This window comes from Condylura cristata, unplaced genomic scaffold (genome assembly GCF_000260355.1).
Source record: "Condylura cristata isolate star-nosed mole 26May11 unplaced genomic scaffold, ConCri1.0 scaffold00026, whole genome shotgun sequence".
NCBI lineage: Eukaryota > Metazoa > Chordata > Mammalia > Eulipotyphla > Talpidae > Condylura > Condylura cristata.
In genome coordinates, this window is record NW_004567127.1 from 12538334 (window position 1) to 12564922 (window position 26589).

At 33.6% G+C, this 26589-nt stretch overlaps 1 protein-coding gene across 1 annotated transcript in view; it reads left to right on the plus strand.

Moving 5' to 3' along the window:
* COL11A1 (collagen, type XI, alpha 1) overlaps positions 1-26589 on the plus strand; it is a 168838-nt gene that overhangs the window by 64857 nt on the left and 77392 nt on the right. Inside the window, exons 19-35 of the mRNA XM_004689723.2 lie at positions 295-348; positions 460-504; positions 1627-1680; positions 2386-2430; positions 2677-2730; positions 3625-3669; positions 6479-6532; positions 7623-7667; positions 8991-9044; positions 9125-9169; positions 13115-13168; positions 16206-16313; positions 18792-18845; positions 23152-23205; positions 23334-23378; positions 23523-23576; positions 23673-23717. Coding sequence (XP_004689780.1) covers positions 295-348; positions 460-504; positions 1627-1680; positions 2386-2430; positions 2677-2730; positions 3625-3669; positions 6479-6532; positions 7623-7667; positions 8991-9044; positions 9125-9169; positions 13115-13168; positions 16206-16313; positions 18792-18845; positions 23152-23205; positions 23334-23378; positions 23523-23576; positions 23673-23717 — 909 coding nt within the window. The remainder of the gene's footprint in view (positions 1-294; positions 349-459; positions 505-1626; positions 1681-2385; positions 2431-2676; positions 2731-3624; positions 3670-6478; positions 6533-7622; positions 7668-8990; positions 9045-9124; positions 9170-13114; positions 13169-16205; positions 16314-18791; positions 18846-23151; positions 23206-23333; positions 23379-23522; positions 23577-23672; positions 23718-26589) is intronic.

Consider the following 26589-nt stretch of genomic DNA (forward strand, 5'->3'; position numbering starts at 1 on the left):
CCAAGGAGAGTCTTTATGTACATACATGTGAAGATAGCATACATATTGAAAAGCAAGTGTGGCTTCTTAATTTGGATTCTAATTTTTTGAAAAACATTTTCTCTAAAGTACTACTAAATGAAACCAGTAATGTCAATAAAATTATGATTTAGCAACAAGGTGTCCTCAAGAGGGCAAACAAAGTGTTTTCCCTGCCAGTGTCCTCTTATCTCTGGTTAACAGATATAAAATAGATGTCTAAGCATTATTTATGCCTTAATTCATATTCTGACCAGTGTTTTATTTATCTGATAGGGTGAACGAGGTCCCCAAGGTCCTCCTGGCCCTCCTGGTGAAGATGGAATGAGGGTATATTATGCTTCTTTTCATTTCTTTTAAGAAATATTTAAAATTAAAAGATGAAAGCAAAATATGTTGTAATGACATTGCCTTACCTTCCATTTGCTTTGTCAATGACAGGGAGAAGATGGAGAAATAGGACCAAGGGGTCTTCCAGGTGAAGCTGTAAGCAAATTTCTCTCTTTCTTTTTATATAATAGCCTGTTTGGGAAGAATACTAACAGGTTTTTCACATAAGTCAATAGCAAACTCAGGTGACTGTTGCAATCTTACTTATGTTAACCAGGTAATTGTCATATGTAAAATGTGTGTGTTTGTGAGATATAAAATGATTACATAGTATTTGTCTTTTGGTATAGTGAAAATCTCAAAAAACTGAGAGGAAATATGGAATATAGCCCCTTGTTTGTCAAAGCCATATCCAGTTTTTGTCACTGTTCTTTGTTTCACTTCCTTAATATCATAGCTAGATCCAGAATCTGTGTATTTAGCATTAATGGATCTTATTAACAGAAGAAACTCAAAACGAGGTATTAGTACATACTGGGTGTAAAGATAAAATGTGCTAGCTTTTATCATTTATTACACTGAATTTACAAGGAGGAAATTGAATTCCGTAGGTCTACCCAAAGCTAATTAACCAAATAACTAGACTAGAACATTCTCCTTTCATTTCAGTCCTGCTTTGCCACATAATAGAGTTGTCAACTAAAGGCTTATCGTTAAAAAAAAAATCAGAGAAAATTATTGTTCTGACTTTTCTAAAGATGGCATAGAAAGGAAAGTAGAAGGGAAAAGGAGAAAAATAAATCATAATTTTTAAAATCTTAAGAAAATGGTCTCTATAATATGCAAGTATGTCTCCCTACTGTTTATTTTTCTCCGTGAATATTCTTTTATGATAGAATTTGCCTAGAAAATAAGAATCAGAACTCTTCTATGTGTAGTTTAGCTTATTCAATAAGACTTCATAAGATTTCAATGTTGCCATTGAAGTCAGAAAATAATACAGAAGTGACTTCTTTAAAGAATTAAACTACTTCCCTTTTGTTAAATTTTCTGTGATTCAGATGTAAATTTATAGACTCAGAGGTGCATAGATACCATTCTGTTATTTTTTCTGACTTTTGGATACTGTGCACACTAGATTTTGTTTGATGCACCACTTTTAGAATGTGAAAAATGTATAGCTGTTTTATTGCAGACATTCCATTAAGTCTTATTGAGAGGAAGAGGCATGTTTGGAGGACATTTCTCATGAAGATGCGCTTTTCTTGTTCCTCCCAGGGCCCCCGAGGCTTGCTGGGACCCAGGGGCACGCCAGGACCTACTGGACAGCCCGTGCGTATTGCTGGAAACACTCCAGGCTTTCTAAGAGTTTCTAGGGAATGTTTGCTGCAGACTTTTTAAAGCTCAGAGGTCATGGAAGCTTTTAGTATCCATCCAAGTCTTTGCTGCCTTTACATTCTAAGACCTAACGCTTCTGCCTGCACTTTAAGTGATCATTCTACACTCCACCTTCTTTTCGCCTCAGTTTAGTTTCTCTCTTTTATTAAGTCATGTCAGATTCCCAGCACTCAGTGAAAGTGCTGCTGGATTGGCTTCTTTACAGGGTGGACATGGACCTTACCTTTCATTTTCATTAAATCTTAACGTGATTTTTTACTCACATGAGACTAGTTAGAGTGTGCCATACTGTTAAGTTAGCTTTTTTTTTTTTTTTAATTTTCTTTTCGGTCCCTCCCTGGTGGCATAGAGGGTTAAAGCACAGCACTAAGAAGCTAAAGCCACTTCAACATGAGTTCAATCCCGGCCCCGGCGCTGACCCACATGGTGCAGCAGACCTCTCCTGACCCGCCCGCTGCTCCCCTCAGCAGTGTACTTCATAGATCTTCCTGTTCTGCTCCCCACTCTGTCTCTTTGAATCCTCTCACCACACCTGCACCTCTAGCCTGTATGCATAAATAAATAAATCTCTAAACTTTTTTTCTTTTGTAATATTTAAATTATAAACACCCCTGCATATTTTTTTTTTCTTCATTGAAGGGTATGGCAGGTATAGATGGCCCTCCAGGACCAAAAGGGAACATGGTATGTACAAAATATCCATTAAAGTATTAATTTCTGAACTATGGGTGACTAACAAACCACGTGTTAAATTGAAATTCAAGATTCCTCACAGCAAGAGCTTGCTGTGTATATTAACTTCTGCCAGCATTAATGTTTTGCAAGGTTTTCCAGATTCTCTATGGGAAAAAACCAATTTCTCAATGGAGGGGAAAAAAATCATACTATGCAAAATAGTCCTACTAAACACTCTTTATGTTCCTGTGGTAGGGTCCCCAGGGGGAGCCTGGACCTCCAGGACAGCAAGGGAATCCAGGACCTCAAGTAAGTTTCAGTCACTGCAACTCCACTGGTTGAGTGTGGGTGAGATAATGGTGGGTACCCTACAGAGACTACACAGGAACGAGAGAACCCTAATATTACACTTCCAGGAGAACCTTAACACTACCACAACTAAATGAATGAATTAATATTGTGCAAAGGGTTAAGGTGGAGCACTGCAAGCTGGCCACAGCTGCTTCAGTGCCAGTTCGATCCCCAGTCCCGGAGGTAACCACATGGCACGACAGACCTCTCCTGTCTCACCCACTGCTCCCCTCAGCAGTGTACTTTGTCGACCTGCCTGTCCTGCTCCCCACACTGTTTCTGGTGAAGCCCCTCACTGCCTCTGCACCTCTGGCCTGTATTCCAGTTCTGTATGCATAAATAAATCTTTAAAAGTCTTTAAAAAAAGTGACTTTAAGAAAAATGAAAGAAAAAGTTAAAATTATAACAAAAAGAGATCATGGGGTAAGATAGTATCTTTTTTATAAGAAAGTTGGCAACTTTAGTCATTTCTTTGTCAGGCTAAAGGATTTACAATGTGGAAGTAGAAAAAGACAATTCCCTCATCCCCGCAGCTTCCCCCTGCCTTTAAAAAAAAAAAAAAAATTGAGCAAATTTGTAGAGGTCTCCTTTCTTCCAAGAGAAAAATGAGTCACTCAGTGTTTGTGGAATGCTAGGATGAATAGCCACATCTGCGGGATCACATTACACTCCTACTGCCAAAAAAGTAGCTTGTGTCAAAGTCCTCAGTGTTCCAGAGCTTCCTGGAGAATGTGGGGGATTGATATACAGATTCTCACAACTCATTGCATGTGGAAGAGAGCTAAGAATTGACTATTTTAAAGAGCATCATTCTTTTGATATGATCTTGACATATAAATTCTTTTAAAATAGGGTCTTCCTGGTCCACAAGGTCCAATCGGTCCTCCTGGTGAAAAAGTAAGTTATTCTGTTGCTCCGGTAACATCTGGTGATCCAGTTTGGATGATCAACCTTACATTGCTCTAAGGCCTGCTTTCTGGTTTTGATAAGATAGCCAGATGGCTCAGCATAGAAGGAATTAATTTGGAGTTAAACCAGGAAAGAGAGGGTGTACAGTATGAGAAGAAAACAGTCCAGAGTCTCTGAACTGTAAATGTAAAATTTCTCCGAGTTGCCATTTGGATAGCTTCCAAATGTTACATTCTTAGCTATATTAATTTCAAAAATGTATTGGTATGAGTGAATGTCTTCTTTTTATTTCGTTTCTCCCTTTTATTCTCATTATTTAAAAAATGTAATTAGGTTTGCTTGTGACAAAGGGTTTTAGCAAGATCTGATTAAGGGGAAATTGTGAAGTTATCATTGCCACCATTTTTCATGTGTAAATGGAAAATGATGTTCTTGTTAATGACTCTATGTCTGGATCAAAACAAGAGTGAATTTAATTAAAAAGATATCTTTTTACCCTGATCTCTTCTGCCAGATTCCCCAAGGTATTTTTTTCTGTCCCTTGTAGTCATGAAGTAATAATGCACTGTTAGCTGGTTCTTTCTATGCCATATTTTTTCTTGATTTCTATGAACATTCATATCTATGTATTTCTATATATGTATATTCAAAGTTAACAGCTCTATTGGGGTGTAATTTCATGCTATTAAATTTTACCCATTTTAAATGTCCATGTCAATGATTTTTAGTAAATTTACATAGTTCTACACATACAAAAAATGATCTCTCCCCAGGAAGAAACCTTGTTTCACTTTGTATTCCCTGTTCTACCTATAGGTTTAGACAACTGATGTCTTTATAGATTTGACTTTTCTGAACATTTCATGTGAATAAATTAATTTCAGAAATTTCATCATATGAGTAAATATAATATATGACATTTGTGTCTGGCTTCTTACGGTTGGGAGTAAGATTCATCCATGTTTTAGCTACATCATTACTTTCCTTATTTTTAATGTTAAGTTGTATTTCATTGAATGGACTACATTTTGCTTACTTATTCAGCAGTTGAGACTAATGAGTTCATACATTTTCAGCTGCTATAAATAGTGCTATGAATACATATACATGTGTATGTATACATACATGTGTATGTATATTTATTCATAGTTTTAATTTAACATGTTTTCTCTCTTTTTTGGTATATACGTAAAAGTAGAATTGTAGGATTAGATGACAAATTTATACTTAAAAGCTTAAGGTGCTTCCATAGAGCTCTTGTCATAGAACTTCTGTTCTAAAATAGATGGATTGATTTCACCTGACATTTTAAAAAGTCATTTTATAGAGTAAGAGTTTTAATATGTCTTATCTTCCCTTAAATAAAAAACAACATTAAAAAAAATCTATGCTCTTTTGTCACAAGGTCATTACCATAGTCATATCATATCAAGTGAAAATAATTAATGGGATAGTCCTATACTTTACATTTTGTTTTAGAGAAATAAGACTTGCCTTAAGAGTAAAAGATAATTTAAGTAATGATCAAAATATTGCCATTAAAAACTTAGTGTTTTATAATAGTTGTTACATAACATTAACTTCTTGACTGAATACCACTTTGTAGAGTGATGGAGGGGAATGAAAGTTTAAAATTCTTTAAATGAGTTGCAGTTTGTCAATTATTACCTAGTTTACTTAATGTAAAATTTAATTTTTTTGTTGTTCCATAGTGATTTAAGTGAGCTTTGTTTAAATCTTTACAGTCTACATGAATGTGATGTTTTTCTAGACATTTCTGAGAATGCAAAAATCTACAATATGTCTAACATCTAGATTTGCTAATATATCTTTGCCCTTTCAATTGTTCCTAAGTTCTGTCTAATACCTTGATCAATAAGTATTCATGGCTTGAGGCCTGGCTACTTGGTAAGGTTAAGCATTCTTAGCAGAAAGCCTATCTTCCTCCTAAGAAAGGGCTGATTTTTTACAATAGTCATTTTTATCAAGTTTCAACTCTAGTATTGCTCAAATGAAAAGAGACCTGAAGCTGTGGTTAAAAAAGTAATAAATGGTTAAAAGTCACTTTTTAATTATGACTTGCATAACAGGTTATGCAGGTTATGTTTTTTTTTTTTTTGCATTGAAACACCAGATTTCTTTTTTTATCCTAAGAATAACTATCATACTATCACTTATACTTCTTAAAACATTTCATAATTATTGATGCTTCATCAATGTTAATATGTAAGTGTATGGAATGGCACTCAATAAAAATATTGGGGAAATAGCCACTGTTTACTTCTTCAGCGATACAAATCAGCATGTTTCTGAGCTATAATTTCTCATTTTATTCTTCGCATGATAGTTTATTGTGGTATGCACAAACTAATGTGTTAACTAAAAGAGATACATTTAGGGCTATGCTGTAGACCAAAAACTGCTATGTTTTTGATCCATGTTAAATTTGGTTTAACTTCATAACTGTTTAAAAGTTCTATATGATAAAAGTTATGTAGATAATTGTAGAGATTCAATCTAGTGACTCAAGGTAAGAGACTCTCAGGAAGGTAGAGAGGGAAAGGAGAAAGGAGGGAGGGTAGAGTTTGGTTTAGGACCTTGTGCACTTGGTGGTGGGAAACTATGGTGCCCTCACCTGAGTGGAAAATCCTATTTTGAGAAAAAGTAAATATGTCTATTAAAAAAAAATACAGAAATGAAAAAAGGAATTTTATTGGTTGCATACTCCTGGGTACAAAATCAGACTTTTCATTCTTCACATTTTTTAAATGAAATCTCTCTCTCTCTCTTTGATTAGGGGCCACAAGGAAAATCAGGGCTGGCTGGGCTTCCCGGTGCTGATGGGCCTCCAGTAAGAGCCATTAACATTTCTATATCGTCTCTTCAAAATAGATTTTACACATGTGTTTTACAAGTGATTTTATGAAGTCAGTAATATAAGCACATTGAGCCAATAATTAAACTTTGATCTTTCTAAAATCTCATTTCATCATGTCATTTTCATATTGCAAAATCTCTAATGAGTTTGCAGTGGTCTTTGGACAAACGTTCTGGCACTCTGGACCAGAATCTCATATTTTCCTACTTTCTCATGAACCATCAGCTCCAAACAAACAGATCCACAAACTCTCACCATGCTCTAAACTTTTCCATTGCTATACCTTTCCTTCAGTTCTTCTTTTTATAGCAAGCACTTTTCCGTCCTCTCTTTCTTTCCAAAGTACACTTTTCTTGAGAGTCCATGTGAAAATCCTCACCTTTGTAAATTTCCTCAGACTCTTCCATGAAAATTTTTCCGCCTTCAGGGATTTCCTCCTTTTCTCAAAATATAGTAATGTTTATTACATTCTGACACAGTAATAAATAATGTACTTGTACATTCTTTATACAGTTATTATTTTTTAAATGTATTCTTTTGCTTATTTTTTTGTCTTCAGACTACTTGTTCATATTTTGGGGAATTAAGATACAAAATTATATTGGGCATATTTTTAATAAAACTAGTCATTATTATTGATTTTCAAAATCTCTAATGTATTTTTTGCTATATTTTCAAATGTCCTTTCTACATGCTACAGATGCCTTTGTAGATACATGTATGATTATTTGATCATTGTGCAAATTGAAAGTCAAATTGAAACACCTTTATTTAAACCTTATACTGCAGATGAATTATTAATAAATAATAACGGGATATTTGTGAATGTACCACTCCAATATACTATGAAGTTGATGAAACATACCCATCAAACATAAATTTATTATGGTCCCTTCTAAATGCCAGTTTCCAACGGTATTTAAAGCTACATACTCTGATACATAAAGTTCAATATATTTGAAACTTCAAGTGTAAAACCTCAAAAGGTTTGAAAAAACATGTTTACAGTATTATGAATAACTTTAATATTGCATCTTACTTGTCTGTATTTGTATTAATATAGGGTCATCCTGGAAAAGAAGGCCAGTCTGGAGAAAAGGGTGCCCTGGTATGTTACAAAATATCCATTTCAATGTATAGTTCCTTAGGATTTATCTTGGTTTACTTCATGTTACCTAAAAGAATATATCTTGCTTTTAATAAAATTGTATTGATTAACTTTTGATTTACAGTATTGTACGATTTTAGTTGTATACCTTCACCTCTGTGTGTCTACAAACCTCACCTCATTGACTTAACAAAATTCTGGTCCCCTTCCCTGTAAAGTTGGCACCTTTTTACACTGTCCCTCAGTGGCTATTTTGGTCTTCTCTCTGAGATGTGTATGTGTGCTTATTTTATCGCTTAAGAAGAAATATCTTCAAATATTCCTACCTTTATATGTTAATATGTCATTGCTTTTTAAATAGTTTTTCTGACAAACTATTTTTAACAAAGTTTTTCATGTCCTTCCAATTATTTTTTTTGTCTGGGGCTTAAAGAAAAGTTGTGTCTTAGTTTTGGATTAACAGTTTTAAATATTAGGCTGCAACTTCTCTTTTTCAAATATTTCATGGTCAGAAATAAACTTATGTAAAATAACTAGAAGTGATAATGATATTGAACAAAAATTTCTGGATATCATTAAACTATGTCATTACAATTTATCTTTATATATTAATTTCTAGTAACCTTTAAATAAAGTGATTAAAATGTATTGAAAATGAATATCAAAATATATACACCAAATATATTAATGAAAGCTTATTCAGTGTTAATAATATTTTGGATTACAAGGCAAGAGCAGGTTTTTTTGTTTGTTTGTTTAGAGTTGTTAGTTGTGGAGCTGTTAGTAAAATGGTATCAAATCATTAGCATTATTAGAGAACTATTACATTTGATATATTATTTTCTTTAGATAGACTGACTAAAGGCAGTTGTGAAAAATATAAATTTTGATTATATTGTTGATGATGTGAATGGTACAAATTTATACCAGTGTTTTATTAGAAATTATTTACCCTGTTATTGAATGTATAGTTGCCTATTGTAGACTTTGAGGAAACTGGATATTTTCAGGTTATAGTTTTAGTTCTAATAATATAATTACTTTATGTGCTTCAATATTACATACTTATGTAATATTTCATCTTTAAAGTTATTAAATATGTAAGTTATTACATATTTTATTATGAATATGTCATAGAGTAAGTTTTGAAGAGATTGGGTTTATTATGACTTGTTTATCATATTCTAAATAGAAATCACCCATAAAATTTTTACCAGTAGCAGAAAAATACCATTTTATATAGATTGTTTGGTAAAACTATTATGTAAAAATAAACAGGACCTCAGCGTATTATGTATTTAAATTGTAGTGGGTCTTTTTCAGGGTCCTCCAGGCCCACAGGGTCCTACTGGCTACCCTGGTCCCCGAGGAGTAAAGGTGAATATTATATTTTTCCATGAGATTTAATGTCAATGTAAAATATTGTAGACATTTAATTATTCCACTCTGTTCTACAGGGAGCAGATGGTGTCAGAGGTCTCAAGGGTTCTAAAGGTGAAAAGGTAAAAATATAATTTCTTAAGACCATCTTAATTGCTCTTATCTATTATATCAGATTTTTTAGATATGAAATGTTATTTCAGTTCCCAAATATATTGTGTAATTACTTACATATCACAGAATTCTATACTCTGTTAACTGTTTTTAAAAAAACGTCCATATGTGGGGAATGAGGACTAAATATACAATGAAGCAAAAAAGTAAGTCACTGATAGACTTAATCCATTCTTTTTTTTTTCTTACAACTGTTTAACTTTATAAATCATTGGTTTGGCCTCACGAGTAGTTTTGCAGCAGGTATCTTGCTGTACAGCATACAGTTATGTGCATAACTGGGAAATGTTTATTCTTTTTATCTATGCTAAAATCTCCCAAATTCCATGAGCTGAAGTACAGTGCAAATTGTGAAAGTTAGAAGTCCCCATATCAATTTGGGAGAAAATAAATATTCCAGTGGGGTCCTGCATACAAACTGAAAGAGTTATGACAAGAAAATGATAATTAAAACCAAGCAGAGGTGAATGAAAAAATATAGACTCCTTTAGAGTATTCATAATTTAATTACAGTTGGAGGAAGAACATGAAATTTGGATTTTTAATATAAATATTTAAGAATACTGTCTGAATCCTTCCATGATTATTTTGAAGTGGAACAGCATTATTTCTGATCAGTATTTGATTAATTCTTACTACAATATTACATTCTTCAGATATTTATTTTTAATTATTTATGCATTCAAGTTTGGGGTGCAGGCCGAATATGTGGGGGATAGGGGTGAGAGGGCTCAGAACAGGGAGCAGAACAGGAGGATTTACAGAAATATACTATTGAAGGGAGAAGAGGGTGAAACAGGAGAGGTCTACTGCTCCTTGTGGGCTAGCTACCTGACCAGAGAATTTAACTCATTGCAGCGTGGCTGCAGATAGCTTGATAGTGCTGAAATTTATCTTCTTGTACCACCAGGGAGGCCTTACAACATTTTAAAAATAGGGTATAGTATATAACTTTGATAGATCTGTGTATATATATATACACACACACACACACACACACTATTAATTTTTATATAAAGAGTAACTGATTGTTCCCATAGTCATAACTTTATTACAAGGATCTAAAAGGGATTGGTTATCATTCAGGAAAATTAACAAGAAAGGATGGAGTTATACTTTCTAAATTTATTTTTTATACCCAGACATTGTCACTATACCCAGCTATATTGTAAGTTCTACTGCATCAAAACATCGTGCATTTAAGTTAACTCAGTTCCTTTGATGAGAACCACAGTGCATCCTGACTACTACAGAACTTTAAGGATTAATGTCTTACTGAGTTGGCAGAAAAGTGCAGTGTGGTTCAGTCAGTGTGGAGCTGGTAATTATTTTCCATTTTCTATACAAACATATTGTATTAATTTGGAATTTTTCTTTTAAGATATTGAAATATCAATTCAAATATTTGACGTGAGTTAGTGCCCACCAAGGATATTTAGGAAAAGTGAGGTTTTAATTGATGAGGGAAATAGTGAACTTTTTGGGAAGAGGGCTAATGGCAAATGATAGAGGTAAAGAAAATCATAGGTGATGAATCAGATGTACATATGATGTGTCTTTTTTCCACCCAGAAAAAATATAAAGGTGCTTTTCATTTGCAAGAAAAAATAAGTTAATTGATTGTTGAATAGTGTATGATCATAGGAAATCATAAGTAGCTATAGAGGGAACAACTTAAAAATATAAATTGAGTATGACAGGTTCTGAGTTCTAGCTAGTTCTCATACTAATTAGACATGAAAACTAAGACAGACACATACACTGGGCCTTATTTTAAGTCTGTGAAATGATGATATTTTCCTAAGAAATATTTAAGGCATTTATTTTTCAGTTATACCTTTTATTTCTAGGTACGTATTTTCCCCATGTACTCATCGATTAATATCTTGACTTATCTAGATTTAGAGAAATTTTATATAAATATTAATGGATACTTTTTCTAATAATCAGAATTCTCTATATTCAAGTTATGAAGAATAATTTCTTTAACTAATTATTTTAATCAACATGGTACTGTTTCCTAAATATTTATTATAATCAGCAGTTTAACCCATAAAAGATTAAGGGAGTTAAAACTATTTTTTCTACACATATGGCAGTTTTAAATGTTAACTAATGGTGAACAAGCTAGTTAGCACCTGGACTAAAATTAAATTTCTCTATTGTCTGGACCTAGATACATTCCTTAAAGCTATACATCAGGCCCCATAAACCAAGTAACAAGGATTTGCTCTTTACACAGCTAACATTCTGTGATTCCTTTTATTTGAATATTCATTTGTACCTGGTCATCTTAGGGCTGGAAAGTTTAGTAACTTGATAATTGATAGTAACTTGATAACTTGATAATTTCATCTGTTTAATGACTGTCACCTATTGTAAGTTAAGAGCCACTTATTGAAATTCTCCCTAAGTGTATTGAAAAGATGTGACAGAAACAGTGTCTAAGTCATTCTCTCCAAAATACTTTGCCTGAAAAAATCCCAAAACCTATTACTGATTTTTAGGTTTAGAGTGCAATATTCTTTAAACTAAACTTGGCAACTGTGTTATTACCCTTCTCTCTAGGGACAAGGTAATGAAGACAATAGTCAATAGGAAGTTAAGTGGTCATTTTAGCTTTTAAGCCTCTGTTACTGTCCATTTGTGTTCAGCACAGAGAGAATCCTCATCCCTCAAAGCTGCTTTATAGACAGAATGTTGAAAACATCATCCTTCTGTCTTAATGCTACATCTGTCAGAATTCTTAGGTTTAGGGAAAATGCAAGCTTGTATCCTTTTCTCAGGGTTAGGTCTCTTATAATCATAAATTCTTCATATTTTCTGAATTTTAATATACTTTGCCAAACTAAAACTGAAGCACGAATGATGTCCAAATGTTCATTTAGTAAACATTTATTGAATATCGTGGTGGTTGTTGAGGCCAAAATCTACTAGACACTGTAGACCCAGAGGTTAAGTAAGCATGATTCCACTTTTCTAGCAAATAGAAAGAAAATGACCTGTGATCTCCTAAGAGCAGGATGACATCTTGTGAGAATAAATGTTGAGTGGGGATATACAGGATGGGGAAGTTAACCTCAGGGAGGAAAGGACAACTGTCAGAACTACTAGTAGAATCATGAATTGAATATTGAAAGAAGAGTGATGTAAACAAACACGAATAGCAGCCAATCCAAGAATTACAAATGAAAGTACAGGGAATTCAGTTTTTCCACACATTTCAATCCAGCATGTTAGGAGGTGATAGAAGGGAGTTAAAACCAAAGACAAAACTGTATAGGTGTAAAGGGTTAATCATAGTGTGAAGGGGAAAAGAGATGGCAATTTAAAACCATCATTAGCAATTTAGAATCAGGAAGCTTTTTTAAATTAAAAAAAAATTTGTGGTGACTTCCTAAAAACAATGTTTTATTCTCACTGAGGTAATGTTCATTTACTGCACTATATATGATGGTAAGGGATGTAGTGTCACACTTTTTTTCAGATGTACATGAACAACCCATGCCCACCATCCAAGTACCAGTAATTCTCTACTATACTTCACTTTCCTCTCAACTCCTATGCCCCACTTTGGAAGTCTTAATTTCTTAGTCGTCTTTTAGGATTCATTTTGTTTGAGTTTTGTTTATTCCTCTGTTTTATTTCTTTATAACTCATATATGAGTGAAATCATCAGTATTTATCTTTCTCCTGATTTAACCCACTGCAGTCCGATCCCTTTTGTTTCTGTGGCAAAGTAGTATTGTATTCTATATTCATATTACATCTTCCTCATCCACTCCTCTGTCCTCGGGCATTCAAGTTGCTCCCATAATTTGCTGTTGGAAATTGGGCTGCATTAATATCACTATGCGTATATTCCTTCAAATCTTGATTTTATATTTTTTTAGGGTGAAGATGGTTTTCCAGGATTCAAAGGTGACATGGGCCTTAAAGGTGACAGGGTAAGTAAAAAGAAAATTTGCCTTAGTATATACTTGTATGTGTATATATTCTAATAATGGAACATATCAATCATAGGGTAAATAGTGGTGTCTTACTAGAGATTTTTCTCATTTTAGCTTTTATGTGAAGATCAGATGTTTAATTTTTTTAAGATAATTTTCTTATATTACATTAGATTTTCTAAAATCAATGCCTATCCGTAGCCATTTATATTTCTTTATGTTAATATCTAGATCTATTTGTATAGGTAGATAGATAGATAGATAGATAGATAGATAGATAGATAGATAGATAGATAGATAGATAGATAACATAGATAGATAATTTCATAACTACCTTAACCCAGGGTATACCCAGTGTCCACAAAATATTTTTTTCAGATTTTTTTTTTACTTATGCATACAAGAACTGATATATAGGCAGAGTTATGGGGGTGAGCGCATTCACTATAGACAGAGTCGGGAGCAGAACAGGCAGCTCTACTGCTAAGAGGAGCAGTGGGTGGGACAGGAGAGGTCTGCTGTGCCATGTGTGTCAGCGCCCTGGCCAGAGATCGAAATCCTGACACAGTGTCTTGCAATAGCTTGATAGCACTGAGACTTGATAGCATAGGGAGACCCAAAAATATTAAATAAGCTTCCATCCATGCATGTGAAGAAAGGCAAGAAAGCAAGTTTTGGTGTGAAAGATCTTGAATTGGTGTGGAGAAAGGGAGAAAGAAATAAAGGAAGGGAGAGGAGGGGAGAGTGCAGAGAAGGGGAGAATAGAGGACAGGGGAGAAGAAGGATTTCTAATAGCAGACTCCTGATCAAACTGAAAATTACCCATCCCCTGTGGACCATAACAAGGCTCAGCTTAAAGTGGGGCACTGAGACCCAAATGCTTGTGTCACTCCAGTAAGAAACCACAAGAAAGGAGTTTGGCAAACACCAAAGTCAGGAAAGAGGAAGAGACTGGAAATTTGAAATGTGCCATGTAAGAAGGCAAAGTAATGGCTGTTACTCTCTGCTAAGTACCATGTGTCCCTGGTCACAGGTCTCTTCTCCAAGTGTCTCTCCTGTCCCCACATCCTCCTTTGTTCCATTTCAGTTTATGTGCTCACCTCTGTCCTTCCTAGCTGCCCTCATTCAGGTAGTCCAATTCATGGCATTCTGGTAGGACTGTAGACCAGGGCTGCTGAGTGTAAGTGAGGCGAGTAAACTTGCTCCCCCTTTTACAAAGGTGTATTCTGTAACACTTGGAGTGAATGTTAATGTTTACAGACATTTTCTAAAATAATACCAAGTGACTTAAAAGAAGGAACTGTTGATGATAGGTTTGTTCTACATTTTGTCCATCTATCATAAGCTATGTTTCTGGGAAATTATACCTGCAATTTTCATTATATTGAAGGCTTGAATTTTATATTGTAATGTTGTATGCTGTGTTTTCTGGCAATGAGTATCTAGAAAACAAAATGTAATGTGAGTTACCTAAAGTAAATGAAACCTTTTATTTTGAAGATTTATTTTATAATTCATGTAAGAGTACTTGATAAATAAGCATACTGCTGAACATTTTTGTTTCTTAAGTGTTTATAAAACCACTAAGATAGGAGCAATAACTTACACATTCCAGTTCCTCATATATATTAAAAGTGAAAGCCTGGTGTAAAATAAAAATATTTTCTTACATCCCAGTGATTTCCAAATTTGTTTTTGTGAGAATGCAAAAGAAATCAACCCATACCCCTCTGGGTATAATCACAAGCAGCAAAAAGATTGATGAGAAAATAAAAGCCAAAAGGAAGTTTAGTGAGAACATACATAGAGCCTGAACACATGGGAGATACCAAGCCAAACTGAGTAACTTGTTTGGCTTTACAGCTTCATGGTCCATTTTAAATAGCTTTACAACATAGGAGGTTGGGGGAAGTAAATGGAAGGTCATTTGGGGAGTTTACCTAGAAAAGCAGAGTAAACAAAGTATGTGGACTTAAATACTGTTTCTCAGGGGAAAATGGTGAGGAGATTAGATCTCAGTGAGAGAGATGCTTTTACACTGAGATGTTTGCATAGAAATGTCTTTCAAAAAATAACCAGCACCCTCCCTTCAACAAACTTTCATGAAATCCTCAACTTTTAGGAAGGCAGATTTCTGCTGCCCTCCACTATTGTTGGGGGAAAAATAAATCCCATTTCCCTTCTACTGTTCTAGTCCTCAAGCAGGAACCCTGCAGAGTTAAACCGACTTTACAAGATGCATCAAGAGAATAACAAACTGAAGTTTACTAGCACGTACCTCAGATTTACCCAGGGGAGTACTCAAAGATAGCAATTTAGAGGGTTGTTTAGAACTTGGGCTTACAGAGTATTTTAGCAAAGGAACAATAACTTTTTAGAGAACTAGCAAAACCTAAGGAGCCCAATTTTAACTTGCTGCTGCTGCAAACTGTGGGAAAGTAGGTATCTGAGAAATTAATTGTAGATAAAGGCTGGCTAGTTAAGGCTCTTGTTGAGATTCCTCCATGCCTGCTTCCTGCTCTGCACTGATAAGGGCCTTGCTGTCTCTGATGATTAACTTTTTTTCTTTTAAGTAGAGAGAGCAGGAAAGACACCTTTGCAAATCATGTCCTGCTTCTAGGCAAATAAGTGGAGAGGAGAGCTTTTCTTGTATCTGCTTCTTCTCAGTTGCCTTCAGCTGAAAATAATCCTTATGCCACAGGGGCCTATATTGAGGTGGGCTAGTCTCCCTCCCTGTACTATTTAATCATTTTTCTTTTGTCTTTCCACAGCACAGATGGATTAGAAGTAGTTTAATGTGATATGTAGTAGTATTGGGTTTGTGTAAGTTTTCAAATGTCAGTCTGTACTCAGTTGTTTATTTATTAATGGAAAGATTGATGAAGTAAAAACTTTCTAGATTCTTTGTCATAAATTAAACATGAGTATACCAACCAAGAATTGAAGAATATGACTTTCTGATAGACTTTCATCTCTGTCGTTCGATACCCCATATAGTTTATGTTATGAGGATGTTATTACTCTTATGTTTCAGGGAGAAGTTGGTCAGTTAGGCCCAAGAGGAGAAGACGGGCCTGAAGGACCCAAAGGTCGAGCAGGCCCAACTGGAGACCCTGGTCCTTCTGGTCAAGCAGGAGAGAAGGTCAGTGACTGGTTTTAAATTCAGAGGCCCTCTTGGCAATGATACTTCATTGTCATTTGACAACACTTGCAATCTTATTCAGTATCTAGTAGATGCATGAAATTTTAAACATATCCATATACATTTTGAAGTATAATCACCTGGTGGGTACATTTGTTAACTCTTCCTTATTTTCTAATTCCTTCAGCTCTCCTTGGCCACACAGGGTCAGTCACAAATAAAACTTCTACCTTGATGTTGAGAGTTTGGTATGATGAAGGATGAAAACAATTAGTGGAAGGGTGTCTGCTTATTAAGTTAAAACAAATTATCTTTGTCCCTCAAACCAAGCTTTATATTTTCTTTTTGAAAGTAGTGATCTTCAGACCCAACTTAAAGAGATTTTAATTTAATCTGGGGGTAACTCAGGCATAAGTCACTTTATTTTAAAATACACTGGAGTATATGTATATTTAAAAAATATATATACTTGCAAACATTACATTTAGATTTAGATATGCTATTAGGCAATATTAAAGTTAGGCCTTCAGAGAGTATTCTGTAATATGATGAACACCTTATAATACACTGTAAAGGTATATTAAGAAAAACTCTAAATATCCATGACAAATTTTATCCCAGCATGTATACTGAAGGAGAACATAAAAAATAATTTCTCAGTTTAATTCAAATAAATTTTCTTTTTTGTATGTATATTATACAACTTTTCTATAATAAGCATATCATTGTTCTATAATAGGTGTAAATTCTATGCTATTTAAGAAAAAGTGTAAGTGTTATATATTACTCAGGGATTATTAAGAATTGGGACCACATACACACACACAGACACACACACACAGGAGTTCCTTAGGTCTGTGTAATGGTTCTTCTGGTGTAGTAGAATAATTTGTACTCCCATTTTCATGCCATAGTGTTTAGGCAGTGGAGAAATAGCTAGAAGGGAGCAGGAGTTTACAAGGCTTAACTTCTCTCAAGTCTTGGTAAATGGTCTCGGACACTAACCTGAGACCTCAGAATTTTAACTCCCCATAATTTTTCATCTTTGATATATCATTAGTGTTTTCCTTCTTGAAGATACCTGTTATCACATTGAAAATACAACCAAGTTTTGCTTGGACTTATTTCAAAATGACTCCAAAATGAGTAAGAGTATATATTCTAATGTTGTAATTACCATAGAAATGAAGGCTTTTTTATTCTACTTAGATAATTTCATTAACCTTGAAATAAGTGACATTAAAAAAAAGCTATGATAACTTAATGCATCCAAGGAGGCATCATTTCAGGATGCTTCTTAGAGCATGCTTGCATTTTTCCACACAAAGGCTGCTTACCTATGCAGGGCTGAACTTGAATCAACCAGCTCCTTAGTTTAATTTTAACAAGGTCATAAATTATAATGTCTAATTTCTTGCCTTGCTTCACCCAGTAAAATATTTACTTTTGTTCGTAAAGTACTGTTCATCTTTTAAGATTTTATAGTGTTTGGGATTTGTTTTCCTTCTTTTGTATGAATGCATTTAGGAAAAAAAATCATATTAAGTGCTTGGTAACTTGTTAACGTTGATAAATAATACTTTGCATGTGAAATGTTCTTTAGAAGTATGTTATTAAAAACAATTTACAATACAGTTTCACAAACGTATTTGATTCATATATTTTCCTTTACTTTTCTCTACCTATATTATTTTATTAATATTTTTTCAAGGGAATAATTTTCTTAATGTTTAAAAATCTTAATATTTGCTAAGCATCTTTGAACTTTCTTATAACTTATTTGCCTCAGTACCTTCAGATTGAGAGGTAACCTCACTCCACTGGATTAAAGTAGTGGCACATTCAAATGCCTCTCTATAGGAAATGACAATCTCTAAAACCATTATTTTGCTGCTGCTCTGAACATTCGGTGTATTTATTAGCCTAGATTAATTGAGATATATGAACAAAAGAAATAATTTTGTCCAAAAATTAGGTCAAAATTTCTTGGCTATATTTAAATTTTACTTAAAGAGAAAATGTTAAATAGTTCATGATAGATTGCTTTATATTTACAGTGAGAAATGAAATAATTTTATTAAAAACTTCAGTTGGAATGATAAAACATAAATGTAGCTCTAACTGCATCAACTAATTTCAGGTAGTACTTGATAGTGGAAAAGCTTTGGTATTTTCTTTAGCAATGCTTTAAAGTTCACAGTCGTAAGTTTTGTTCTTTATTTTAGTTCAAGTTTCTATGTCTTCAAAGTTGAACAGAGATTAAATTGATTAACCTTATAGAATTAGAAATGTGTCCAAAGCAACTTTTTACCCTATTCAGGTGAAAAAAAATATATAATGAAAGTAAGGGCTGTTAAGAACTTACAAATCTTCCTTTTGCATGTGCAAATATGTGGGGATAACTTTGAGAGAAATGACTATAGTCATTATGAAACTCAATTCAATTAGAATTTCTTCTTATCATTTTTCTAACTTTAGGGGAAACTTGGTGTTCCAGGATTACCCGGATATCCAGGAAGACAAGGTCCAAAGGTAAAATAATTTGCTTGATTTTTATTGTTTATCTGTCAACATTTTATAGAAACACTTAAAATTAGCACAAGCATCACTTTTTAGTTTGTCACATGTAGATGATGAATCTTTTTTTTAACTTTTTATACTTTTTAAAAAAGATTTATTGATTTATTCATACAAGAACTGGAGTAAAGGCCAGAGGTGCAGGGATTCACCAGAGACAGAGTGGGGAGCAGAACAGGCAGGTCCGCTGAACTACATTGCTGAGGAGAGTAGCCAGTGAGCCAGAAGAGGTCTGCCATACCATGTGGGTCACTTCCCTGGCCAGGGATAGAATTCGTGCTACAGTGGCTGTGGATAGCTTCACAGTGCTGCGGGGTTTTTTTTTTTGTTTGTTTGTTTGTTTTTTGCGTTTGTTTAAGATTTATTTATTTTATTCATACAGAACTAGGGTGCAAGCCAGAGGTGCAGGGGCAGTGAGAAGATTCACCAGAGACAGAGTGGGTAGCAGAACAGGCCAACTGATGAAGTCCACTGCTGACGGGAGCAGCGGGTGGGTCAGGAGAGGTCTGCCGCGCCATGTGGTCACCTTGTGGGGATGGAACTTGCACTGAAGCGGTTGCAGCCAGCTTGCAGTGCTGCCTCCTAACCCCTTGTGCCAACAGGGAGGGCCCACAGTGCTGCGTTTTAACCCATTACACCACCAGGGAGAGCCTTAGATGATTAATCTTTAAAACACACATTCTCAAAGAAAATTCCTAAGGTGTTTGGGCACGTGGGCATTACAGGAATCTCAGAGAACCTAGTGATTGCAGCATATTTTGCGAGGCTGATTCATAAAAGAAAGTACAGATATCTGCTTCTTGAACTGGAGTGGGAATTATTCCCAAGCAGCATACTATGTATCTAGAAGTTATAAAGTGAATGACAGCTGATGGATATTAGTTTTGGGTTTCACTTCTTTTCTTTTTTTTTTTTTAATATTTATTTGTTTATGCATACAAGAACTGGGGTATAGGCCAAAGGTGTGGGGGGTAAGAGGATTCACCAGAGACAGAGTGAGGAGCAGAACAGGTGTACTGAAATACACTACTGAGGGGAGCAGCAGGTGAGATAGGAGAGGTCTGTGCCATGTGGGTCAGCTCCCTGGACAGGGATTGAACTCATGCTGCAGTGGCTTCAGATCGCTTCATAGTGATGCACTTTAATCCATTGTGCCATGAGGGAGGACCCTGGATTTCATTTCTGTTTCTTATTTGATTTTTAATTTAATTTCCATTTGACTTTTTCATTCATTCATCCATTCATTCATTCACTTGTACAAGAATTGGGGTAGCACTGACACTTAACTCCAAGGCCATTAGGGATGCCCCCCCCACTTTATTTTTTTTAAAGAATTCTTTCTTTTGTTCTCTTTAATTCCCTTTATTCCCACGGTTTCTATTTCCTTGGGCTACTGAAACTAATTTTCGCAAACTTGGTGACTTAAAATAATGAAAAAACACTGCTTACAGTTGTGGAGCCCAGAGGTATCAAAGAAGGTGTCAGCTGAACCAGGCCCTCTGCCAAGGCCCAGGGAGAAAATCTGTCTCTGTCCTTCTGACTTCTGTCCCCACAGGCATTCCTCAACTTGCGTCTATACTTGAGTTCTCCGCTCCCTGCTCACATGACCTCCTGTGTGTCTCTGTTTTCTCTTTTTCTGTCTTTTACAAGGACATTAGCCACTGGATTTAGGGGCCACTTGGGTACTACAGGATGATTTCATTTCAAGACATATAACTTAATTACCTCTCCAAGGACTCTTTTTTCAAATCGGGTAACATTCATAGTTCCAGATATTTGCATTTGGATATATCATTTTTGAGTCCACATCACTGTTCAACCAACTCTACCACTCAAATCCTATTTCTGACTATTTGAAATAGACATATTTTAAGCATAAAAAAAGGTATTTTAGAAAATAACGTATTATTTCTAGTTTTCTTCAAATGAATCATAAAATTTAGTTAAAAGTGCACTTAATGTTATTTTAAAGTGGCTAGGTGAATTGATACATGTTTTGGTCAATAATATTTAGGTAGTTATACAATTGGTTAAATTGGTTTGCTTGCTAATCTCTTTCAAGGGGTTATCATTTCAGGATGATAATTAAGCACTGTAATTTATCCAATATCTCACTGATGACATTAAAGGTATGGGTATTTGAAAGATACATTAGAATACATATGTATTCTGAAATGATAGCTATTTTAGAAAGTAAAATCTACTTTCTATTTTAAGATAAGACTCTTTTACATTGAGACAGTATTTAAAATAATTCTGAAAACTTCACACTTCTAATAGCCAACATTAGCTTTGATTCTATAGCTTTTTGTTTGTTTCTTCCATTTAAAAGCACCTAATGCTTTTTTATGAAAATTACATGTTTTGGTATTAAATCCTTATGTGAGAAGTGATCAAAAAATGCCTGAATATGGTGATTAGATGTTTTTGTTAGTTTCCCATAAATTTCTTAGAGCAGAAGCTATAGGAAAACACATTTATTAAAAAATTATTGTATATGAGCAATTTTGTTGAATGAAATCTGTAAATGTAACTATTGTATCAGGAAAGTAATATTTATTTTCAAGGTTTGATTGAATATTTTATTTCCATTCTCGTCAAAATCCTGGAGTAATTGAATATCAATAATCTATATAACTCCCTGATTATAGAAAAAAATGAAAAAACTTTGAAAGTCCTTCAAAAAATGTAATCTGCCAAGATTTTTCCCAATATGTGAATATTGCATGTCATAATAAGTGTTCTCAGATTAATCACATAGTCATCTCCATAGGGAGAAATTATAATATATTGGATAATGGGTCATAAAACAAAACTTAATAGTGCATATTTTAGGATATAATTTTCACCATCAGCTGCCACGAAGCTTCACACATAAGGTTTCCTGACCTGTGGAGGAAATATAAATTGATAGCACCCATCTTGTATGTATTACCTGGAGAAATTATTTAAAATATGGGTTCTTGAACCCAGCTGCAAGAGCATTTATTTCAGTAGTGCTGCACTGGGACTTGAAGATCCGTATGTGTAACAATCACTCCAGATAATTTTGATACAAAGGAGTCATTTGCCAGTTGGAGAAACATCCCTGGAGGAGTAGATAATTCAAATGAGTGGCTAAGAAAAGCAAGTAATGTATTCAAGTCATGGAAGGCCTGGTTATATATCCCTTAGTGAACAGGGAAGCATGAAAGGTTTGAGTAGTTACTAGTCTTTGGAGACATTTCACACATTAGCATTTAATCTACACAATGACTTAAATAAGATGAATATATTTGGAATCCCATTTGCATTAGTAACTCGGGGACCAAGTATTTGAATCCTAGTGTTTACATGATTCAATGACAAGGCAAGCCAACACAGTCATGATCAAAGGGCTTGCTAAGCAGTACAAAATCTGCCCAGAGGTGCAAGGTAAAATGAAAGAATTTGGTTATGTGGACAAAATTAAATGATATTTCACTGCATTTATTATGTTTTGAAGTAATCACTATTAACTGTTACTGTTATTATTTTTATATTTTATATTTTTATCTTTGTTCTACATCCTACAAATTGCAAAACACATGTAAGTTGTATACTGTTGCTCATTTTATAGAAGAAAAAACTATGCTGGAGAAGGCTAAATTGTATATCCAACTTAATGAGATGATGTTTCATAAACATAAGTCTTGACTTGATATCTTTGGAATTTGAAAAATGTGTTTTGATACTTGACTGTCAGACCCTGTTAATTCTAACCAGATTTAAACATCAAGCAGAAAAGAAGGCAGAAGTAGATTTTTAGACTATGTGGTTTGATCATATGGTTTTAAAATGCATACTATTATATTAACACAAAAATATTAATTCAGCTCTTATTCTATAAAATTCCAATTTTCATACTGAGCTATTCAGACTTATGAAAAAATAGTATTTTTCTTCAGATTTGAAACAAATATGCAGCATCATGTCAAAAAATTTATTTCATGAAATTCCCCTTTGTTATTTTCTATATTGAGCAATATCATATTTGGTTAAAGTCAAAACTAAAATATGTATCATCACTTCATGTTTTCAATGCTTCCAAGGATTTCACATGCCGCTGTAAGTTTATTTTCAAATGCCAGAATAAACGTGGTAGAATTCTTAAAATTGTATTTTAGATTTAATTATTACAAGCTTATGAGAATCATTCTGTTCCGAAAGACTTACGGTCATGACTAAACATGTTAATACCATATATACGTTCATTCATTCATTCATTTATTATTATTTGTAGGGTTCCACTGGATTTCCCGGGTTTCCAGGTGCCAATGGAGAGAAAGGTGCACGGGTATGATATGCCTGGTATTTCAGTACTATCTGGTGGAAATCCCATGCATGAGTCATTAGCTCTCAGCACCAGACATCCTGCGTACTGTGATGTTCTGCATGTTGAAACTCTTTGAACTGTCTTGACAGGGTGTGGCTGGCAAACCAGGTCCTCGTGGTCAGCGTGGTCCAACGGTGGGTGTCAATTTGCACTAGTGATTTTTACTTCTCATATTGGCTTTAACCTTTCAAGATAGTTTTCTTCAAATGTAAAAACGCACGTTGTGCCTCTGAGTTTACTTGCTACTGGATCTGTTTCACCTTTTGTCTTATGTGCAGGGTCCAAGAGGTTCCAGAGGCGCGAGAGGGCCCACTGGGAAACCTGGACCGAAGGTAGAGAGCGCATTTGTACCATTTGGGTTTTGCCCAGAGAGAGGCTGGATGTGGTGAGAAAAAAATCAAACCGATTTTTTTTTTCATTGTTGCCAGGGTACTTCCGGGGGTGATGGCCCTCCCGGCCCTCCAGGCGAAAGAGTAAGTATGATACAACTATGTAATATAAAATAAATATTAATATTTTACAGTGTTTAAATTTCTGGGAAAAGGTATATGTGTCAAGCATAATCACCCACAAAATCAGTTTAGGTTTCTAAACAAAACTTAATCAGTATCTTTTAAAAATGAGGAAAATATATGTAAATGACCTCAGATGTGCTTTTATTTTTTCTTAAATTATTTTTAGATGGGCTTTCATACTCAAGTCAAATAAGATTTTTTTTTTTTTTTAATATGCATCTAATCCTTTGCTTTCCTCTCAGCTGGCCTTGCTTCCATGGCCCTGGCAACAGCATCATGCTACTAAAATACAAGCTACCAAGCCACTAAGCCACAATCGATATATATATTCAAATCAAGATAAAACATCTATTCCAGTAAATAGGCAAACTATTTAGTAAATTGATTTTCAACTGATATAAGGTAAAGCTAAATACAGATGAGCAAACTGGTCCTTTATTTATTTTCTTTACATTAATATAGCATTTTTATAGCCAGAGTTTTTGCCATTTATTCTCTAGTCTCTTGAAGGCAGCTCTAGTATTAAAATCTGTATTGCTATCAAGGAAATTACTCTTATTATTCTGTAATAGTTTTCAGTCTTATGCTGTCATGTCAGCATATTTCTAGGTATTTTTTGAAATTTATAAGGGGCATTTTGCACAAAGAAAAGCAGAAACACTGTGATGTGTTAAAAAAAAACTTAAAATTGGGGATAAGTTAGTTTCAATAATTCTATGAAGACAATGTCACTTAATTGCTTTACAGCTGTAGTTTATATATAGTTAAACTTTCCACTAAAGATTTTTCATGATGAGTGAACTATTTCCAATTTAAATACAAGCTGCACATTTTTAGTTCATAAATAATACTGGCTTTTGAAATATTTTATGGTCAAAGTCAGAACATAGAGTTAAATTAGTTAAAAAAGCTGAATAATTGAATCGAGTAGAACCACTTCACAAATAATAGCAAAACAAAGGCTTTTGCTTTCAGAGTACAAATTATTTTCTCTTTACACATTTTGCTTATGCATTAGTAAAGTTCATGGTCAACAATATATCTTTAAGACTGAATGAACTTTGGATGACATTAATTTTGTAAAACAATAGTGTGATCCAGTAACATGATTGCTTGTAATTGTGAGTTAGTTACTTTGAGGATGAGAAAAGCGTGTATTGAGAACCAAAGTTGATTAAACAGATATTCTAGTAAAACAGAAAAATTCACTTTCAAAAAACATTTATACATGTTAGATTTCCTATAGGCAGAATTTCCTGTATTCTGTAAAGCTGTTCAGATATTCTCTCCCAAATATATGCTTATATTCTGCAAAGTATTTTAAGTATTGTAAACTTAATTCACAATAATAATTTAGTTATGAATTAGTTGATTTAGTTGCTGAATAATTTAGTTATGCCTTAGGGATATAGATGAAGAATATTAGAGTAATATCACAAATATATTTTCTTAAAAATTTGAGACTTGGGAAATTCAGATAAAGAATTGTGTATTAACATTGGTCTAGAATGGAAACACCAATTTTTGCTCATTTAGAGTCACTGTATAGTTACAGTGATATATTAAATGCTAATTATTGCATAAATATATCCACTAGGACATTCTACAAGTTAAATAAAATCTTTCATATTCAATATTTGCAGATCATGGATGTTTGTTATTAGAGACTTAATGGAGCTTATAGTGAGCTTATAAGAATATTAGACTTATTTAGGAAAAACAAACAAATTAAAAAAAACAAACACTAAGATACCAGTTAAATTTGAATAAGCCTACACAATTCGTGGCCAAAGTACATACCCTGCAATGTTTAGAATTTATTAAAATAATCAAATGAACTTAATTTAACTAAGCACTGGGCATTTTACCCATTTCCTGAAACAGGTACACCTTTACATTGAGTATTTGTGGGTTTTCTACCTCACCTGGAAATATTTTGATCAATACACTGTTAACATGTTGACAATTATCTGTGCAATTTTATAAAGAAATACTCACTTTTTTTTCTTTCTTTTACCTTGAGGCATGATTTTAAGCATTTTCTGCTGAAAGAAATTTAAATTCCTAATCAAAATTTACTTGAAAAGCAAAATCTAGCAGTAAATAAGTGACATTTGAAGAAACTTGGAATATAGAGCTGCTCCTATCACATACAGGAATACTGTTCTTAAAATTTTATATTTATAATGAATTTATTATTTACAATTTTAAGTTTTTGTGACATATATTTAAAAAGAAGTTTCATTAAGCAAGTCAAAACTTCTGAATTCCACAAATTGTCAAGTGTTTTTGAAAATTTCCCCTATCTGGATTTTAATAGTCTATCTCTGAAATTTCTTTTCAATTTTAAGATAAGCTATAGATATTAGCAATAATTTGTGCTAATTTCTGAAATAGCAAATGTTTAAGAATGACAATAAAAAATCCCTTAGAAAGGATAAACTGATAAATAAAATTAATTCTATTAAAGACCAACGTTAGTATTGATTTTTATTTGATTATATAAAATATAAATTAACCTTGTCCTTATTATATTATTTAATATATATTATCTGCCATTATAATATACACTTTGTGTGTGTATATGTATATCTCTATACATATACATATAATATATATACCTGTGTGTGTGTATATATATATATATATATATATATATATATATATATATATGTATTTCTTTGTTCTGGAGACAGAAAGTATTATTTTTTACCAATTCTTTGCTGCCCCTAACACAGTCACTGTTAAAGACTGATTTTATGCATTTTAAACTTATATAAATATCCTGTTGAATAGTATAACTAATTAAGCATCAATGTTTACACTGAAT